Source organism: Salvelinus sp. IW2-2015, unplaced genomic scaffold (genome assembly GCF_002910315.2).
Source record: "Salvelinus sp. IW2-2015 unplaced genomic scaffold, ASM291031v2 Un_scaffold1024, whole genome shotgun sequence".
Classification (NCBI taxonomy): Eukaryota; Metazoa; Chordata; class Actinopteri; order Salmoniformes; family Salmonidae; genus Salvelinus; species Salvelinus sp. IW2-2015.
Window position 1 is genome coordinate 239,647 of NW_019942692.1, and position 19,465 is coordinate 259,111.

At 42.5% G+C, this 19,465-nt stretch overlaps 1 protein-coding gene across 1 annotated transcript in view; it reads right to left on the reverse strand.

Annotated features, from left to right (window-relative positions):
* Window positions 1–6,225, reverse strand: part of plcd1b (phospholipase C, delta 1b) — a 56,362-nt gene extending 50,137 nt beyond the window's left edge. The window contains exon 1 of the mRNA XM_024136825.2: window positions 5,949–6,225. Within this exon, the coding sequence (XP_023992593.1) occupies window positions 5,949–5,979 (31 nt within the window). The 5' untranslated portion in view covers window positions 5,980–6,225. The remainder of the gene's footprint in view (window positions 1–5,948) is intronic.
* Between the last annotated feature and the right edge of the window lie 13,240 nt (window positions 6,226–19,465).

Consider the following 19,465-nt stretch of genomic DNA (forward strand, 5'->3'; position numbering starts at 1 on the left):
ATGAGGATTAAACGTTCATGGGGATAAGTTCCATGAGGATACGTTTCATGGGGATAAGTTCCATGGGGATAAGTTCCATGGGGATATATTCTATTGGGGATCGTTCCATGGGGATAAGTTCCATGGGGATATGTTCTATGGGGATATGTTCCATGGGGATAGTTCTATGGGGATATTTCCATGGGGATAAGTTCCATGGGGATATGTTCTATGGGGATATGTTCCATGGGGATATGTTCCATGGAGATAAGTTCCATGGGGATAAGCTCCAGGGGATAAGTTCCATGGGGATAAGTTCCATGGGGATAATGTCCATGGAGATAAGTTCCATGGGGATAAGTTCCATGGGGATAAGTTCCATGGGGATAACGTCCATGGAGATAAGTTCCATGGGGATAAGTTCCATGGGGATATGTTCTATGGGGATATGTTCCATGGGGATAAGTTCCATGGGGATATGTTCTATGGGGATAAGCTCTATGGGGATAAGTTCCATGGGGATAAGTTCCATGGGGATAATGTCCATGGAGATAAGTTCCATGGGGATAAGTTCCATGGGGATAAGTTCCATGGGGATAACGTCCATGGAGATAAGTTCCATGGGGATAAGTTCCATGGGGATATGTTCCATGGGGATAAGCTCCACGGGGATAAGTTCCATGGGGATAAGTTCCATGGGGATAAGTTCCATGGGGATATGTTCTATGGGGATATGTTCCATGGGGATATGTTCCATGAGAATAAGTTCCATGGGGATAAGCTCCATGGGGATAAGTTCCATGGGGATAAGTTCCATGGGGATAATGTCCATGGAGATAAGTTCCATGGGGATAAGTTCCATGGGATAAGTTCCATGGGGATAACGTCCATGGAGATAAGTTCTGGGGATAAGTTCCATGGGGATATGTTCTATGGGGATATGTTCCATGGGGATAAGTTCCATGGGGATATGTTCTATGGGGATAAGTCTATGGGGATAAGTTCCATGGGGATAAGTTCCATGGGGATAATGTCATGGAGATAAGTTCCATGGGGATAAGTTCCATGGGGATAAGTTCCATGGGGATAACGTCCATGGAGAATAGTTCCATGGGGATAAGTTCCATGGGGATATGTTCCATGGGAATAAGCTCCACGGGGATAAGTTCCATGGGGATAAGTTCCATGGGGATAAGTTCCATGGGGATAACGTCCATGGAGATAAAGTTCCATGGGGATAAGTTCCATGGGGATAAGTTCCATGGGGATAAGTTCCATGGGGAATGTTCTATGGGGATAAGTTCCATGGGGATATGTTCCATGAGGATAAGTTCCATGGGAATAAGTTCCATGGGCATAAGTTCCATGGGGATAAGTTCCATGGGCTGGGTATGAAATGTGAACATAATCATCCCCATATCTTTACCAACTGCCCACACAACAACACTAAAGCAACTTTTCTCTGAGGGCACACTTGGATTTGAAAAAAGATATGTCTGAGGTTTTGGTTTAATTGCATTCCACCTGTAGTCAAAAGGTGTGGCCTTGTCTGGACCGTCTAGACTCTATGCCCTATATTCAATCCAGTCCATGGACCCTTAGCCCCTATCCCCTACTACTGGCACCTCTGTTTGATACCTAGCCCCCACTGCTGGGCACCTCTGTTTGATACCTAGCCCCACTGCTGGGCACCTCTGTTTGATACTAGCCCCACTGCTGGGTACTTCTGTTTGACCCCTAGGCCCCCACCTGCTGGGCACCTCGTTTTGATACCTAGCCCCCACTGCTGGGTACTTCTGTTTGACCCCTAGCCCCCACTGCTGGGCACCTCTGTTTGATACCTAGCCCCCACTGCTGGGTACTTCTGTTTGACCCCTAGCCCCCACTGCTGGGCACCTCTGTTTAATACCTAGCCCCACTGCTGGCACCTCTGTTTGACCCCTAGCCCCCACTGCTGGTTACTTCTGTTTGACCCTCAGCCCCCACTGCTGGGCACCTCTGTTTGATACCTAGCCCCCACTGCTGGCACCTCTGTTTGATACCTAGCCCCCACTGCTGGCACCTCTGTTTGATACCTAGCCCCACTGCTGGGTACTTCTGTTTGACCCCTAGCCCCTACTGCTGGGGACCTCTGTTTGACCCCTAGCCCCCACTGCTGGGCACCTCTGTTTGACCCCTAGCCCCTACTGGCTGGGACTCTGTTTGACCCTAGCCCCCACTGCTGGGCACCTCTGTTGATACTAGCCCCACTGCTGGCACCTCTGTTTGATACCTAGCCCCCACTGCTGGCACCTCTGTTTGATCTAGCCCCCACTGCTGGGCACCTCTGTTTGAATCCTAGCCCCACTGCTGGGCACCTCTGTTTGATACCTAGCCCCCACTGCTGGGCACCTCTGTTTGACCCCTAGCCACCACTGCTGGGTACTTCTGTTTGACCCCTAGCCCCACTGCTGGGCACCTCTGTTTGATACCTAGCTCCCACTGCTGGGCACCTCTGTTTGACCCCTAGCCCCCACTGCTGGGCACCTCTGTTTGATACCTAGCCCCCACTGCTGGGCACCTCTGTTTGATACCTAGCCTCCACTGCTGGGCACCTCTGTTTGATACCTAGCCCCACTGCTGGGCACCTCTGTTTGATACCTAGCTCCCACTGCTGGGCACCTCTGTTTGATACCTAGCCCCCCATGCTGGGCACTCTGTTTGATACCTAGCCCCCACTGCTGGGCACCTTGTTTGATACCTAGCCCCACTGCTGGGCACCTCTGTTTGATACCTAGCCCCACTGCTGGGCACCTCTGTTTTGATACCTAGCCCCACTGCTGGGCACCTCTGTTTTGATACCTAGCCCCCACTGCTGGGCACCTCTGTTTGATACCTAGCCCCACTGCTGGGCACCTCTGTTTGATACCTAGCCCCTATCTCTACTACTGGGCACTTCTGTCGGTCTGAATTGGATAGGTGTATCCATAGCCTTATCTAAATATAAGGATAGGACAGTGGCTATAGGAACAGTGGCTATAGGAGAGTGGCTATAGGAGAGTGGCTATAGGAGAGTGGCTATAGGATAGGGGCTATAGAGAGTGGCTTTAGGACACCGGCTATAGGATAGGGGCTATAGGACAGGGGCTATAGGATAGGGGCTATAGGACAGCGGCTATAGGACAGGGGCTATAGGAGAGTGGCTTTAGGACACCGGCTATAGGATAGGGCTATAGGACAGGGGCTATAGGATAGGGGCTATAGGACAGGGGCTATAGGACAGGGGCTAGTATAGGATAGGGGGCTATAGGACAGGGGCTATAGGATAGGGGCTATAGGACAGGGGCTATAGGATAGGGGCTATAGGACAGCGGCTATAAGGATAGGGCTATAGGACAGCGGCTATAGGATAGGGTCATAGGACAGCGGCTATAGGACAGGGGCTATAGGACAGGGTCTATAGGACAGGGGCTATAGGACAGGGTCTATAGGATAGGGGCTTATGGACAGCGGCTATAGGACAAGGACTATAGGACAGGGTCTATAGGATAGGGGCTATAGGACAGCGGCTATAGGACAAGGACTATAGGACAGCGGCTATAGGATAGGGGCTAGGGGACAGCGGCTATAGGACAGCAGCTTGTAGGATTTATAGTGTGTTCGGTCTTCGGTCTGTTGCGTGTAGAATATCCTAGCCTATTCATGGCACCAATGTCTTTAGGGCCAGTCTTGTGATCACGGGGTAGCCTACTCATCGTTTTGGCCTCATGTGAAATTACAGAAGGCTACCTGTAGGCTGTATCCTTACGCTTTTCAGACGCATTGGGATGTGGCCCCTTGAAAGCGTCTCCGCTAAGTTATGTTTGATTGTCTGTTAGGGTAGGCTACACTACGGTTTTTCAAAAAGCCAACACGAAACCTTGTCTGGCGATAATAACGGACATTTAACTTGTCTGTAAAGGAATGCCTTTTATGAAGAGGGACTAAAATCCATCACTAGGCAACCAGAACTGCCAATCAAATAATCTCAAACTGCTGCGCGTAGACCATTCTCCTAAAAAAGTACTTTAATGTTTGTCAAATACCGTTTAGTAGAAATAAAACACATCTAGCTACCATACAATAAAAAACTGCATAAAAAACATAGCAGCACATCAATCAATGACGTTTATTGTTGTCAGAGAATAAATACATAACATTTTACACGGGAGCAGAATTCTACTGTCTGAAAAGGTACAGACCTGATGAGACACTTTTTTGTTTTTTATTGTCTGAAAAGTTATCAATTGTCGCTATAGACATTACTGTAGCTGCGTTCTATGTCTGTATGGGGTGGTAGTAGATAACTGAATTGGCCGGCTCCTGCGGTCAAAACATAGGTAATATGTTCTTCATTGTAAATTAAGTGACATTTTATGATTTGTTCTTATCGTTTTAGCGGAAAACCGAGAGAAAAAAATTGCCTTTTAAATGTTAGAAAAATGGTCCGTTTGCCACATCCCTAGTATAGGATAGTGGTTAGTGGTCCATTTTGAATTCAGCTGAGCTAGGAATGCAGACAGTTGAGAGTGAAGTGAACCAATCCTCTCCTAGCTAAATATCTAGCCTAAATCTTGTTTGTCTCAGTCTGAATCATTATGTGGCTCACTTTCTGTTTCCATAGGATACTCACCATACCCCCATTCAGTGGTAATGTTGTTTACAGTAGCTGCTGGCAGGGTTATAACTTCATTTTGCACAAAACAATAAGATATTTCATAACTGTAAGGAGATGACAAAATACCCTGCAATGATGGAGGTTATATCCTTTTCATACAATCTAGCCTTTTGGGGGCCCTACGTGAATTTGATTGGGAGGCCCCCACCTCGCGGAAAATATTTTAGTGCTGCAATTCTAACTCTGGTAAATTGAGACCCAACTGAGTCCGGGAACTTATCCCCATGGAACATATCCCCATAGAACATATCCCCATGGAACTTATCCCCATGGAACATATCCCCATAGAACATATCCCCATGGAACTTATCCCCATGAAACGTATCCTCATGGAACTTATCCCCATGAAACGTATCCCCATAGAATATATCCCCATGGAACTTATCCCCATGGAACTTATCCCCATGGAACTTTTCTCCATGAAACTTATCTCCATGGAACTTATCTGCATGGAACTTATCCCCATGAAACGTATGTATCTATTTGATTTAGATGAGAGCAGTTGGATTGACTGAGATACATACATACAGTGCATACATACATATAGACTGCTGAAGCTGGTTATTGATAAATAATTGGTGTTGATTCATGTAGGTTATGGCTGTGTATTATATTACCCTATGAGTAACCATTATGACTAACAGCATAATAGCGATTCCAGTAATTATATACCTGTCGTAAACTAATTGGAATGTTGTTGGTCAAGACCATCACTGTCACGTTCGTCATACGAATGAGACCAAGGCGCAGCGTTTTATGCGTACATTCTATATTTATTAAAATAATGAACACTGAACAAACTAACAAAACGAACCGTGAAGCTAATATGAATAGTGCAGACAGGCAACTAAACATAGAACAAGAACCCACGAACACAAAAGGGAAAATGGCTGCCTAAATATGATCCCCAATCAGAGACAACGATAAACAGCTGCCTCTGATTGGGAACCATATCAGGCCACCATAGACATACAAATTACCTAGACATACAAAAACCCTAGACAATACAAAAACTAGCATACCCACCCTCGTCACACCCTGACCTAACCAAAATATAAAGAAAACAGAGATATCTAAGGTCAGAGCGTGACAATCACAATCAACAGTTGTACATTTAAATGAGTAAAACAACGAAAACAAAACAAATCAAATCAAATCAAACATATCCTATTCATGTGGCTTCAGATGACAACATGAAACCTTTTTTAAAACGTCTTGATCAATAAATGATTTGATTCATAATAAAACCAAACAAAGTTTCTGTAGCTTTTACCGTGTTTGCCGTTGATCCCATTTGTTTCCATTATGTCAAATTTTCTTGTGTCTATGATAGTACCAGGGAAAGTTATCCGTCCTCTCTGTCAGTCCTCAGTCCTCCGAAGGCCACTTTTTTTCTCCCGCTCTCTGCCGTGTGCGTAGTTACGCGTGCCTCGGATAGCCTAAAATCATTGTTTTTCTTATTCAAAGAGTACAATATAACATCCTCAAAAACATGACGGTTAGTTCTGAGGGCAGTTAACTTTTCTTGTGGAAGATTGAAATGCCACTCCTCCCCGCCTGCTGTCAACGAGTGATGTCACTGGCATCATGGACCAGTTTTGGGTTACTCCTTACGATACCATTTTCGTGTGAAGTCAATGCTAAATACATAACATACTTCAGAGTGACTTCATTGTGAACAAATTCTGTAGTGTCACCGTCCTATTTATATTCAAAATGTATCAATGTAGATGGATCAGTAAAATAATAACTTAAGCTGAGCCATAGGTTGGGTTGGGCAGTCAGTGTAACTGTAAATGTAGCCTACCTACTCAGAATGTCACAGATGACAAATGATTGACAAATGATTCTCTGTTCCCAGAATCACTAACAATCTCTAAGACAAGTGCTGGCCCTCGGACCCATTTCCAATGGGAATTATTGGAGGCTCATATTGAATGACTCCCATTCTCTTTACCAATCACAGACATCTTGACCTGAAAGAAGCCAGAACCGGTCTCAAAGCATTACCTGAGGCTAATATCCTCCCTGGCTACAGTGGCTGGCAACCGTTTGAAAGAATGTTTAAACAATAGGGAAAGGTGGAGCAGGTAACAGCCTAGTAAAGTATTTCATAAGGATCTACTTACTACCTGTTGTTATGGTCCAGTTTAAAGAATAGAGGTTAGCTCAGTGTTTTCATCTTTTGTCCAAACAGGATACATTTTAACCAATGGTATGTAATAGTATCATGTTTATTGGTCTCCAGACGGTCTGTGGTGAAAGCATGGGAATGTATAGAAAACTGCAGGACAAACAGTATTAATGTACCTATCTTCTACTATACTCTGCATTCAAAGCCTGGGCCATATATATATATATTTTTTAAACATATTTGTCATTTAGCAGACGCTCTTATCCAGAGTGATTTACATGAGCAATTAGGGTTAAGTGCCTTGCTCAAGGACACGTCGACAGCTTTTTCCACCTAGTCGGCTCGGGGATTCAAACTAGCAACCTTTCGGTTCTGGTCCAACACCCTTAACCACTAGGCTACCTGCCGCCGTCATGGATGTTGGCAGATGGTTAACCAAAAAAAGACAGTGCATCCACATCACACTTAACTTGATTTGGACCATTGACCCCTGACCCCTGGTCAAGTTATCCATCTGGCTAACAACTCGACGTGTATGGTTAAAGATGGCACTGGACGAAAGAAAAAGGCTACTCCAGGAGATGTGCTTTAAAGGTTGATTCATATAGGCCAACTCTCTTTTACTGGTGTTCCTGCACTAGTGGTGCTCCTAACTAAAGGTTAGAGTACTGGTGGTGCTCCTAACTAAAGGTTAGAGTACTGGTGGTGCTCCTAACTAAAGGTTAGAGTACGGGGGTGGCTCCTAACTAAAGGTTAGAGTACTGGTGGTGCTCCTAACTAAAGGTTAGAGTACTGGTGGTGCTCCTAACTAAAGGTTAGAGCATCATGCACTGCTACCAATGAGAAAGTTATTTTAGAGCCGGGCCCTGCCCCCAACCTAGTTTCCCCCGACAATAGTGATGGAGAGGCAGGTTGCCTGCTGGATGCCGGGGGAGCTTGTGGCCCTCAGCACTTCCCTTTCAGGCCAGGCTTACCCCCGTGCGGCGCTCAGTCAGCACAGCAGGGCACAGGGATCATTAACACACAGGGATTAGTGGGCTTTTACACAGGGACAGGGCCTCACTTCTGGGAAGAGTGAAGAGGCATCCCCATAGAAATGTAGGATCTTAATTTGATCACCCTGTTGCAGGAGTGTATTTGAGGTTTAAAAATACTTCTGAATTTGTAATTTCGATGTAGAAATTTCAGACTTGATTTTCCCTGACAAAAAATGTATCAAAAATGTAAATTAATTAAAATCCACATAACAATTCACGTTTCCTGTTGCTGCAGGGCTATTTTCCTGCTGTAGCAAACTGGCTCAAATTAAGATCCCACATCTGTAGATATGGAACTCTAGAWATAACTAAGACTAGAATTCCCATCTACTGGTGAATGGTCTGTGGGTATCCCTCTCTCCCAAGCTATCATAGAGGTCGATGGAAAGTCATGCACAACCCTCTCCAAAGCCATCACATTATTAGAGAAACTGGGAGAGGGAAATCCAACATCCAGGGAGAGAACAAGAGTAGTAATGTGTTGCGTTGAATTCGAGCTTGCACATAATTTGTCACAGACTCATTCCGAGGCACAACAGGGTTGAAAAGTGCACCACAATTGCCCGATGTTTGTTCATCCCTTTAAGCCCTGAGATGAATGTAGTGCTACACAGTAAACTACTGTTACAGCCCCAATACAGCTCTCTGACCTGAACAACTGGTCTTTATGCAAACAAGACCTGATTGTTTGTGATAAAACAAAGTTCTTTGAAGGTGCATGAAAAGGGTTGCCTGACTTTCCTGTGATGTGTATCAATAACAACATACCATCTACCATTAAATTAACTGACTATTCAATAAATGACAAATGTGTATTTGATACAGTGCCTTCAGAAAGTATTCACACCCCTTGACTTTTTCCACATTTTGTTGTGTTACAAAGTGGGATTAAATTGGATTTAATTGTCATTTTTGGTCAGTGATCTACACAAAATACTTAATGTCAAAGTGGAAGAAAAATTCAAACATTTGTAAAAAAAATATATACTATATATATGAAAAATAAAACACAGAAATATCTTGATTAGATAAGTATTCAACCTCCTGAGTCAATACATGTTAGAATCACCACCCTGATCTCTCTTTTGATGAACATGTCAAGACTGTTTCAAGGACAACTTTTTTTCTATCTTCGTAACATTGCAAAAAATCTGAAACTTTCTGTCCAAAAATTATGCAGAAAAATGAATCCATGCTTTTGTCACTTCTAGGTTAGACTACTGCAATGCTCTACTTTCYGGCTACCCGGATTAAGCACTAAATACACTTCAGTTCGTGCTAAACACGGCTGATAGAATCTTGACTAAAATTGTATCATAATTACTCCAGTGCTGCTAGCCTCTCTACACTGGCTTCCTGTTAAGTTTAGGGCTGATTTCAAGGTTTTTCTGCTAACCTACAAAGCATTACATGGGCTTGCTCCTACCTATCTTTCCGATTTGGTCCTGCCGTACATACCTACACGTACGCTACGGTCACAAGACGCAGGCCTCCTAAACTGTCCCAGAATTTCTAAGCAAACAGCTGGAGGCAGGGCTATCTCCTATAGAGCTCCATTGTTATGGAATGGTCTGCCTACCCATGTGAGAGACACAGTGTCACGCCCTGGCCTTAGTATTCTTTGTTTCCTTTATTATTTTAGTTAGGTCAGGGTGTGACATGGGGAATGTATGTGTTTTTGTATTGTCTAGGGTGGTTGTATGGTTTAGGGGGTTAAGTAGAGTAGATGGGTTTGGGTTTAGTGTAGGTGTCTAGCTGTGTCTATGGTTGCCTGAATGGTTCTCAATCAGAGACAGATGTCATTAATTGTCTCTGATTGGGAGCCATATTTAAGACAGCCATAGGCACTAGGTTAATGTGGGTAATTGTCTATGTTGTACGTTTGTAGCGTGTGCGTGTGTGTGCGTGTGTGTTGTGGTGTGTGTGTGTGTTGGTGTGTGGTGTGTGTGTGTGTGGTGTGTGTGTGTGTGTGGTGCGTGCGTGCGTGCGTGCGTGCGTGCGTGCGTGCGTGCACTTACGTCTATAGCTTCACGATCGTTTGTTGTTTTGTTAAAGTGTTCGTTGCGTGTTTTTCCTTTCTCTAMAATAAAAGAGAATGTATTTTGCACACGCTGCGCCTTGGTCCACTCTCTCTCAGCAAGACGATCGTGACACACAGACTTGGTCTCAACCTTTAAGTCTTTACTGAAGACTCATCTCTTCAGTAGGTCCTATGACTGAGTGTAGTCTGGCCCAGGAGTGTGAAGGTGAACGGAAAGGCTCTGGAGCAACGAACCGCCCTTGCTGTCTCTGCCTGGCCGGTTCCCCTCTCTCCACTGGGATTCTCTGTCTCTAACCCTATTACTGGGGCTGAGTCACTGGATTACTGGTGCTCTTCCATGCCGTCCCTAGGAGGGGTGCGTCACTTGAGTGGGTTGAGTCACTGACGTGATCTTCCTGTCCGGGTTAGCGCCCCCCTCGGGTTCGTGCCATGGGGGAGATCTTCGTGGGCTATACTCTGCCTCGTCTCAGGGTGGTAGGTTGGGGTTCTGTTGATATCCCTCTAGTGGTGTGGGGGCTGTGCTTTGGTAAAGTGGGTGGGGTTATATCCTGCCTGTTTGGCCCTGTCCAGGGGTATCGTCGGACAGGGCCACAGTGTCTCCCGACCCCTCTTGTCTCAGCCTCCGGTATTTATGCTGCAATAGTTTGTGTTGGGGGGCTAGGGTCAGTCTGTTATATCTGGAGGATTTCTCCTGTCTTATCCGATGTCCTGTGTGAATTTAAGTATGCTCCCTCCAATTTTCTCTCTCTTTCTTCTTCTCTCTCTTTCTCTCTCTCTTCTCTCAGAGGACCTGAGCCCTAGCACCATGCCTCAGGATTACCTGGCCTGATGACTCCTTGCTGTCCTCAGTCCACCTGGTCATGCTGCTGCTCCAGTTTCAACTGTTCTGCCTGTGGCTATGGAACACTGACCTGTTCATTGGACGTGCTACCTTGTCTTGGACCTGCTGTTTTGGACTCTCTCTCTACCGCAACTGCTGTCTCTAACTCTGAATGATCGGCTATGAAAAGACAACTGACATTTACTCCTGAGGTTCTGACCTGTTGCACCCTCTACAACCACTGTGATTATTATTATCTGACCCTACTGGTCATCTATGAACGTTTGAACATCTTGGCCACGTTCTGTTATAATCTCCACCCGGCACAGACTGAAGAGGACTGACCACCCCTCAGAGCCTGGTTCCTCTCTAGGTTTCTTCCTAGATTCCAGCCATTCTAGGGAGTTTTTCCTAGCCACCGTGCTTCTACATCTGCATTGCTTGCTGTTTGGGGTTTTAGGCTGGGTTTCTGTACAGCACTTTGTGACATCAGCTGATGTAAAAAGGGCTTTATAAATACATTTGATTGATTGATTGACTAGGCAACTCAGGAACATTCAATGTCATCTTGGTAGGCAACTCCATATTTGGCCTTGTGATTCAGGTTATTGTCCTGCTGAATGGTGAATTTGTCATCACAGTGTCTATTGGAAATCAGACTGAACCAGGTTTTCCTCTAGGATTTTGCCTGTGCTTACCTCTATTCCATTTATTTTATCATAAAACAAATCCCTAGTCCTTCACAATGACAAGCATACTGATAACATGATGCAGCTACCACCATGCTTAAAAATATGAAGACTGGTACTCAGTGATGTGTTGTGTTGAATTTGCCCCAAACATAACGTTAATTTCTTTATTATATTTTTATTCTGTACAGGCTTCCTTCTTTTCACTCTGTCAATTAGGTTAGTATTGTGGAGTAACTACAATGTTGTTGATCCATCCTCAATTTTCTCCTATCACAGCCATTAAAGTCTGTCACTGTTTTAAAGTCACCATTGACCTCATGGTGAAATCCATGAGCTGTTTCCTTCATCTCTGGCAACTGAGTTAGGAAGGACGCCTGTATCTTTGTAGTGACTGGGTGTATTGATACACCATCCAAAGTGTCATTAATAACTTCACCATCTACCAATAGGTGCCATTCTTTGCAAGGCATTGGAAAACCTCCCTGGTCTCTGTGGTTGAATCTGTGTTTGAAATCCACTACCTGACTGAGGGACCTTACAGATAATTGTATGTGTGGGATACAGAGACTAGTTCAACATCATTATTGCACACAGAGTGAGTCCATGCAACTTATTATGTGATGTGTTAATTAAGCACAGTTTTACTCCTGAACTTATTTAGGCTTGCCATAAACAAGGAGGTTGAATACTTATACTTTGGAAAAAATGTCTACAAACATAATTACACTTTGACATTATGGGTTATTGTGTGTTATGAATGTGTTATGTATGGGTTATTGTGTGTTATGAATGTGTTATGTATGGGTTATGAATGTGTTAATTGTATGGGTTATGAATGTGTTTATGTATAGGTTATGAAATGTGTTATTGTGGTGTTATGAATGTGTTATGTATAGGTTATGAATGTGTTTTTGTGTGTTATGAATGTGTTATGTATTGGGTTTATGATGTGTTATGTTGGGTTATGAATGTGTTATGTATGGGTTTATGAATGTGTTATGTATAGGTTATGAAATGTGTTATGTATGGTGTTTTATTGTGGTGTTTATGATGTGTTATGTATGGGTTATGAATGTGTTATGTATGGGTTATGAATGTGTTATGTATGGGTTATGAATGTGTTATGTATGGGTTATGAATGTGTTATGTTATAGGTTATGAATGTGTTATGTATGGGTTATTGTGTGTTATGAATGTTGTTATGTATGGGTTTATGGAATGTGTTATGTATGGGTTATGAATGTGTTATGTATGGGTTATGAATGTGTTTGTATGGGTTTTTGTGTGTAGGCCAGTGACCCAAAATCTCAATTGAATACATTTTACATTCCAGCCGTAACACAACAAAATGTGGAAAAAATTCAAGGGGTGTGACCACTTTCTGAAGGCTCTGTAGCATTATTGTTGTTTCGTATTGCTTAAGTTTGCCATGTCAAATTGTATTTCGTTAAAAGTCTGTGCTTTTCAAAACCGCCTTATGGCAAGATGAAACGATAACAACCACATTCATACCATTCCCCCGTGGTCCCGTGTGGCTCAGTTGGTAGAGCATGGCGCTTGCAACGCCAGGGTTGTGGGTTCATTCCCCACGGGGGGACCAGGATGAATATGTATGAACTTTCCAATTTGTAAGTCGCTCTGGATAAGAGCGTCTGCTAAATGACTTAAATATAATTCACAGTACATCTTTAAACCAATCATCTCCAGACATGGCCTTTTATTTGCTCTCGTGTTTTCAGAGTTGGGTTTCACCTCCTCTGGTGTTTCCTCTGTCTACAGTAGGTCATAGTCAGGTTAGGGTTTAGGCCGGGGTAGGCCGTCATTTAACCTTTAGTTAAATAAAAATAAAATGTTTTTTAAGAATAATACTCAGTTAAACTATATCAGCGGGAATACATACAATGCATTCATGAAATACATATGGACTGCTTATTAATGTGTTATGTATGGGTTATGAATGTGTTATGTATAGGTTATGTATGGGTTACGTATGGGTTATGCATGTGTTATGTATGGGTTATGAATGTGTTATGTATGGGTTACGTATGGGTTATGTATGGGTTACGTATGGGTTATGAATGTGTTATGTATGGGTTATGAATGTGTTATGTATGGGTTATGTATGGGCTATGAATGTGTTATGTATGGGTTATATATGGTTTATGAATGTGTTATGTATAGGTTATGTATGGGTTACGTATGGGTTATGAATGGGTTATGTATGGGTTATGAATGTGTTTTGTATGGGTTATGATGTGTTATGTATGGGTTATGTATGGGCTATGAATGTGTTATGTATGGGTTATATATGGGTTATGAATGTGTTATGTATGGGTTATGAAGTCCTTATGTAGCCTAGAATCCCTTCAAGTTAAGGGTTACCACATGTTTAACATTGTTCAGAAAGCAGTGCTACAGTAATATACTGTCTGTCTTCTTGTTTATGCATTTAACTAATTGTTCATATGAAAAACATCCAAAATACTCATCCCACAACCGTGAAGATACCATTTCCCTAAACATTTGTAACATAGAATATTAGATCAAATAGGGGAGAGTGGGGTAAGTTGAGGTGTTTTTTACATTCAGCCTACCCCCCCGGTATGAGGTAAGTTGAGGTGTTTTTACATTCAGCCTACCCCCAGGTATGGGTAAGTTGAGGTGTTTTTACATTCAGCCTACCCCCCGGTATGGGGTAAGTTGAGGTCTTTTACATTCAGCCTACCACCCAGGTATGGGGTATGTTGAGGTGTTTTTTACATTCAGCCTACCCCCCCGGTATGGGGTAAGTTGAGGTGTTTTTACATTCAGCCTACCCCCCGGGTATGGGGTATGTTGAGGTGTTTTTTACATTCAGCCTACCCCCCCGGGTATGGGGTAAGTTGAGGTGTTTTTTACATTCAGCCTACCCCCCGGGTATGGGGTAAGTTGAGCAGCCTTGGGGTAAGTGGGTGATGGTGTCTTGTGACAGTGGGTGTTAGTGCTTGTAGGACAAAGATTCATTCATGGAATGGGGATGTGGTACATTGTATAACTTCAATGTATATCTACATTCAGATATATATCTCTCTGTTCATTATCACTTAMCCTTCCATTTCTTGACCAGCTGTCTGGGACAGGGAWGTTATTTTGATGTGCCAATTTGTAGGCAAGTTCTCTGTGTTTTTAGGCTACTAAGCTTATGAAACTGTGAGATTCTTGATATGTTTAGCAAGCTCAGACTCCATATCTTAGTAAAAAAAAGGTGCTATCTACGTAGAACCATAAAAGGGTTCTTCCTCTGTCCCAAAAATGAGATCTCTTTAAATAACAATTTTTGGTTCAAGGTAGAACCCTTTTGGGTTCCATGTAGAACCTGTTTGGGTTCCGTGTAGAACCCTTTTGGGTTCCAGGTAGAACCMTTTTGGGTTCCAGGTAGAACCATTTTGGGTTCCATGTAGAACCCTTTTGGGTTCCAGGTAGAACCCTTTCCACAGAGGGATTTACATGGAACCCAAAAGGGCTCTACCTGAAACCAAAAAAGGTTCTACCTGGAACCAAAAAAAGGGTTCTCCTATGGGAACAGCCAAAGAACGCTTTTGGAAGCCTTTTTTTCTAAGAGTGTATCATAGCCTCTCTTCACACAGGCACATGTTAGTTGTCTTATGAGTCATTGTACCTCTTCAGTGTCATTCAGTCTATTTGTTCATCCCTTGCTGCTGCTCAAATGGACTTCTTCCCTTCTGCCACTTCCTTGGCTGCTCTGTCACTGCTGTCACTACCATGGTTAGACCCATGCTTGTATACACAAGGCATGATGATGTCTGCTCTGTCACTGCTGTCACTACCATGGTTAGACCCATGCTTGTTTTACATTTGTATACACAAGGCATGATGATGTCTGCTCTGTCACTGCTGTCACTMCCATGGTTAGACCCATGCTTGTATACACAAGGCATGATGATGTCTGCTCTGTCACTGCTGTCACTACCATGGTTAGACCCATGCTTGTTTTACATTTGTATACACAAGGCATGATGATGTCTGCTCTGTCACTGCTGTCACTCCCATGGTTAGACCCATGCTTGTTTTACATTTGTATACACAAGGCATGATGATGTCTGCTCTGTAAGAATAAAATGCACTATCTCGAGTTCGAATCAAATCAAATTTTATTGGTCACATACACATGGTTAGCAGATGTTAATGTGAGTGTAGTGAAATGCTTGTGCTTCTAGTTCCGACAGTGCAGTAATATCTAACATGTAATCTAACAATTCCACAACAAATACCTCATACACACAAATCTGAGTAAAGGAATGGAATAAGAATATATACATGTAAATATATGGTTGAGCAATGACAGAGCGGCATAGGCAAGGTGAAATAGATGGTATAAAATACAGTATATACATATGAGATGAGTAATGCAAGATATGTAAACATTATTAAAGTGTCATTATTAAAGTGACTAGTGATCATATTATTAAAGTGGCCAATGATTTCAAGTCTGTATGTAGGCAGCAGCCTTTCTGTGTTAGTGATGGCTGTTAAACACTCTGATGGCCTTGAGATAGAAGCTGTTTTTTAGTCTCTCTGTCCCAGCTTTGATGCACCTGTACTGACCTCGCCGCCTGGATGGTAGCGGGGTGAACAGGCAGTGACTCGGGTGGTTGTTGTCCTTGAGTTCATATGCCTCACAAAAATACTATCCATGTTATTCATAAAACTGACTAAATATAATCATCATKGTATGGGACGTTGTGGCCATCGGCTCAACTTACCTAGGGAAACATTTTGACTATAGCAACCTGCACAGCTACAAGGATGCACGTTCATGTATAACTATCTAGTTTGAAACCTATAACACCATAAATTCATTTGAATTTGTGATTAAAAAATGATCTGCTTACCACTTTTTCCATGTGTTTTTTTCCTCTTGGACTGGTGCGCCATAGAAACATGTGAACTCTCGTTGGCTTACCCACAAACCCCAGGAATGTTGCTGCTCTCCAAGATCCTCTCACTCATAGATCTTGTTTTGAGATAATCCTCATAATATTTTAGGTTTTGAATACTTACTTGGGGAAAACTCAGACTCAAGAGTAATTGACTCGTCATTTAGGCTTACACCATTGTGTTAAGTGTACTCCTATTTTTAAAATAGTTGTTCTCTCCTACTTCCTCATAAATGTATTTATTACTACATTAAATTATTCCTAGGTTTTACACATTAGGACTTGATGGCACCTTTTTAGTCTGTCTGGAAGTCTTGTGCTGATGCCTGGGAATATTCTGTTTAGCCACACTATCTGTAGTCTTTTTCTTAGAATTAGCATCATGCTTCACCTTGTTGTTGCAGAATTTGTCTTAGCTGTTGTCACTTCAAGTGTTATGCTCTGTTCTGTGTTGAACTGTGATGTTATGCATTTCATAGACTCCTGTTATGACTTCACAATAACACAAGGCCATTGTGTTCTGGAACTGTTGCTTGTATAAAAGAACTGTTGCATATTGTTTACACAACAACCTCATGAAACTGGACACGTATATGATTACGTTCCTCAGGGTATTCACTAGTTACCACAGTCACAAAGTCATAATTATGGTTAACCCTCGCCTATTTCTACAATATATTTTTTTTCTTCAGATTTTAAACCTAACCTTAACACACACTGCTAGCCTCATGCCTAATCCTAACCTTAAATGAAGATCAAAAAGCACATTTTTGTTTTCATACATTTTCAATGTTACTTTGTGGCTGAGGTAACTAGAGAAAACCCCCTTCCCTAGAGCCAGATATTGAGTGTGGTGCGCCCTCTTGTGGGGAAACGTTGTAAATTCATGGCCTGTGGCCCACGTTTAGATCCTTAGACCAAAGACCTTACAGTATGAAGACAGAAAGGAAATGCTTCTATCACACGTGTAACTCTAATAAAAATGAGAGGTTCAACAAGGGTTCTTCTGAGATCCTCAAAGTTCTTTGAAGAACTTTTTGGGGGCCACTAAAAATGGCCCCCAAAAAGGTACTTCCAAGAACCTAATTGGAGGTGGGGTTAATTAAACAAGGAACCTCCTTAGTTGTCAAACATAAAAATAGTAAAGTACAGATACCCCCAAAAAACGACTTAAGTGGTACTTTAAAGTATGTTTTACTTAAGTACTTTACACCACTGGTTTTATAATGAAACCATCTGTCTTTTCATATTTGTGCAAATCTTTCTAAAAACAGAAAATGGACACAATTCAATGGATATCAATCAACAAAGAGTTAAGAATATGTAGGCTATAAGAATATGTTGAAGGATAGCTGTTTTGGGTGCAGATGACTGAACTGCTCTCTTTTGTGTCTGTGTCTGCAAATATACAGACGAGGAGGCATACAAAGATATGTCAATTAGTATTGGTGTGTTATGCAGAGCACATTTGACAAACCGTTTTAAAGGGTTCTTCGAAGAATTTAAAGGGGTTCCCCCACAGTTTCAATTTGAAGAAACCTTAAAGGATACTCCATTCTTTGTTGAGTGTAGGCGATGTCCTGGCGAAGTTGGCTAGCTACGCTCATGCGCAGAAATATATAATCAAGTCTAATGGTCATCTCAAGCCGAACTGCGCATGTGTAGGCCGTCAAAAATTAATGGCACTCCTTCGATTTAAAGCATTTTTTTACGAAAATGAAAACGTTTCAGTTTGTCACTTTCACGAAGTTGCAGTAATAACATGTTCACCTACTTAAGACATTGTCTCGAATCTAGATTGTGCCTTTAGATTTCGAGAAAATTAACAACTATGGGGGGAAAAATGCACCTCTCTCTGACTTCTCAAAACCTGGCCTGGTCTGCTTGGTCTGTTTCGCAAGCGTTCCCGAAAGTTTTGCGATGTTGCGCCTCTGGGCTTAGAAACTCTATGCATAGACCCATAGAAGAGGCAATTTAAGAAATATAAATGTTCTAACTCTGGGTCAAGGTTGTATTTATGATTGCAGAATCCTGATGGAACATACTTGCTGAAAATATACTGGCAAAAATTGCCAGTTTTTCTGACACTTGTATTTGACCCCGGACTTCAACCACAGGCGTTTAAAAAAAAAAAATATTGTTTCATTCACTTTTCTTTGACCTGCACTATTGGAGCTCCGAGTTTACAATTTCACAGTACCCTGCTATTACATCTGCGACCCTGTGCATGTGACTAATAAAATAATCTATCAATTCAATTCAGGGGCTTTATTGGCATGGTTTACATCGCCAAAGCAGGTGAAATAGATAATAAACAAAAGTGAAATAAACAATCAAAAATGAACAGTAAACATTACACTCACAAACATTTCAAAGGAATAGAGACATTTAAAGTGTCATATTATGGCTATGTCCAGTGTTGTAACGATGTGCAAATAGTTAAAGTACAAAAGGGTAAATAAATAAACATAAATATGGGTTGTATTTACAATGGTGTTTGTACTTCACTGGTTGCCCTTTTCTTGTGGAAATATGTTTCTCTAATATGAGCATAAATCTTGCAGGAGGTWAGTGTAACGGCTGTCTAATTCCTCCTCAGATGAGGAGAAGGAGTAAGGGTCGGACCAAAATGCAGCGTTGAATGTAGACATAATGAATTTATTTGACAAGACGAACACTGACACGAACTACACTTGATAATTTACAAAATAACAAACGACGTAGACTGACCTGAACATGAGAACTACATATAACGAAGAACGCAAGAAACAGGAAAGACTAACCAAACGAATGAACAAACACGAAACAGTCCCGTGTGGTGCAACAGACACAGGAACAATCACCCACAAACAAACAGTGAGAACAGCCTACCTTAATATGGTTCTCAATCAGAGGAAACGYCAAACACCTGCCTCTAATTGAGAACCATATCAGGCAACACATTTAACCCAACATAGAAACACATAACATAGAATGCCCACCCCAACTCACGCCCTGACCAACTAAACACATACAAAAACAAGGAAAACAGGTCAGGAACGTGACAGTTWGGAAGTGCAGCTCAGTTTCCACCTCATTTTGTGGGGAGTGTGTCTGCCTACGGCGGCCTTTCTCAATAGCAAGGCTATG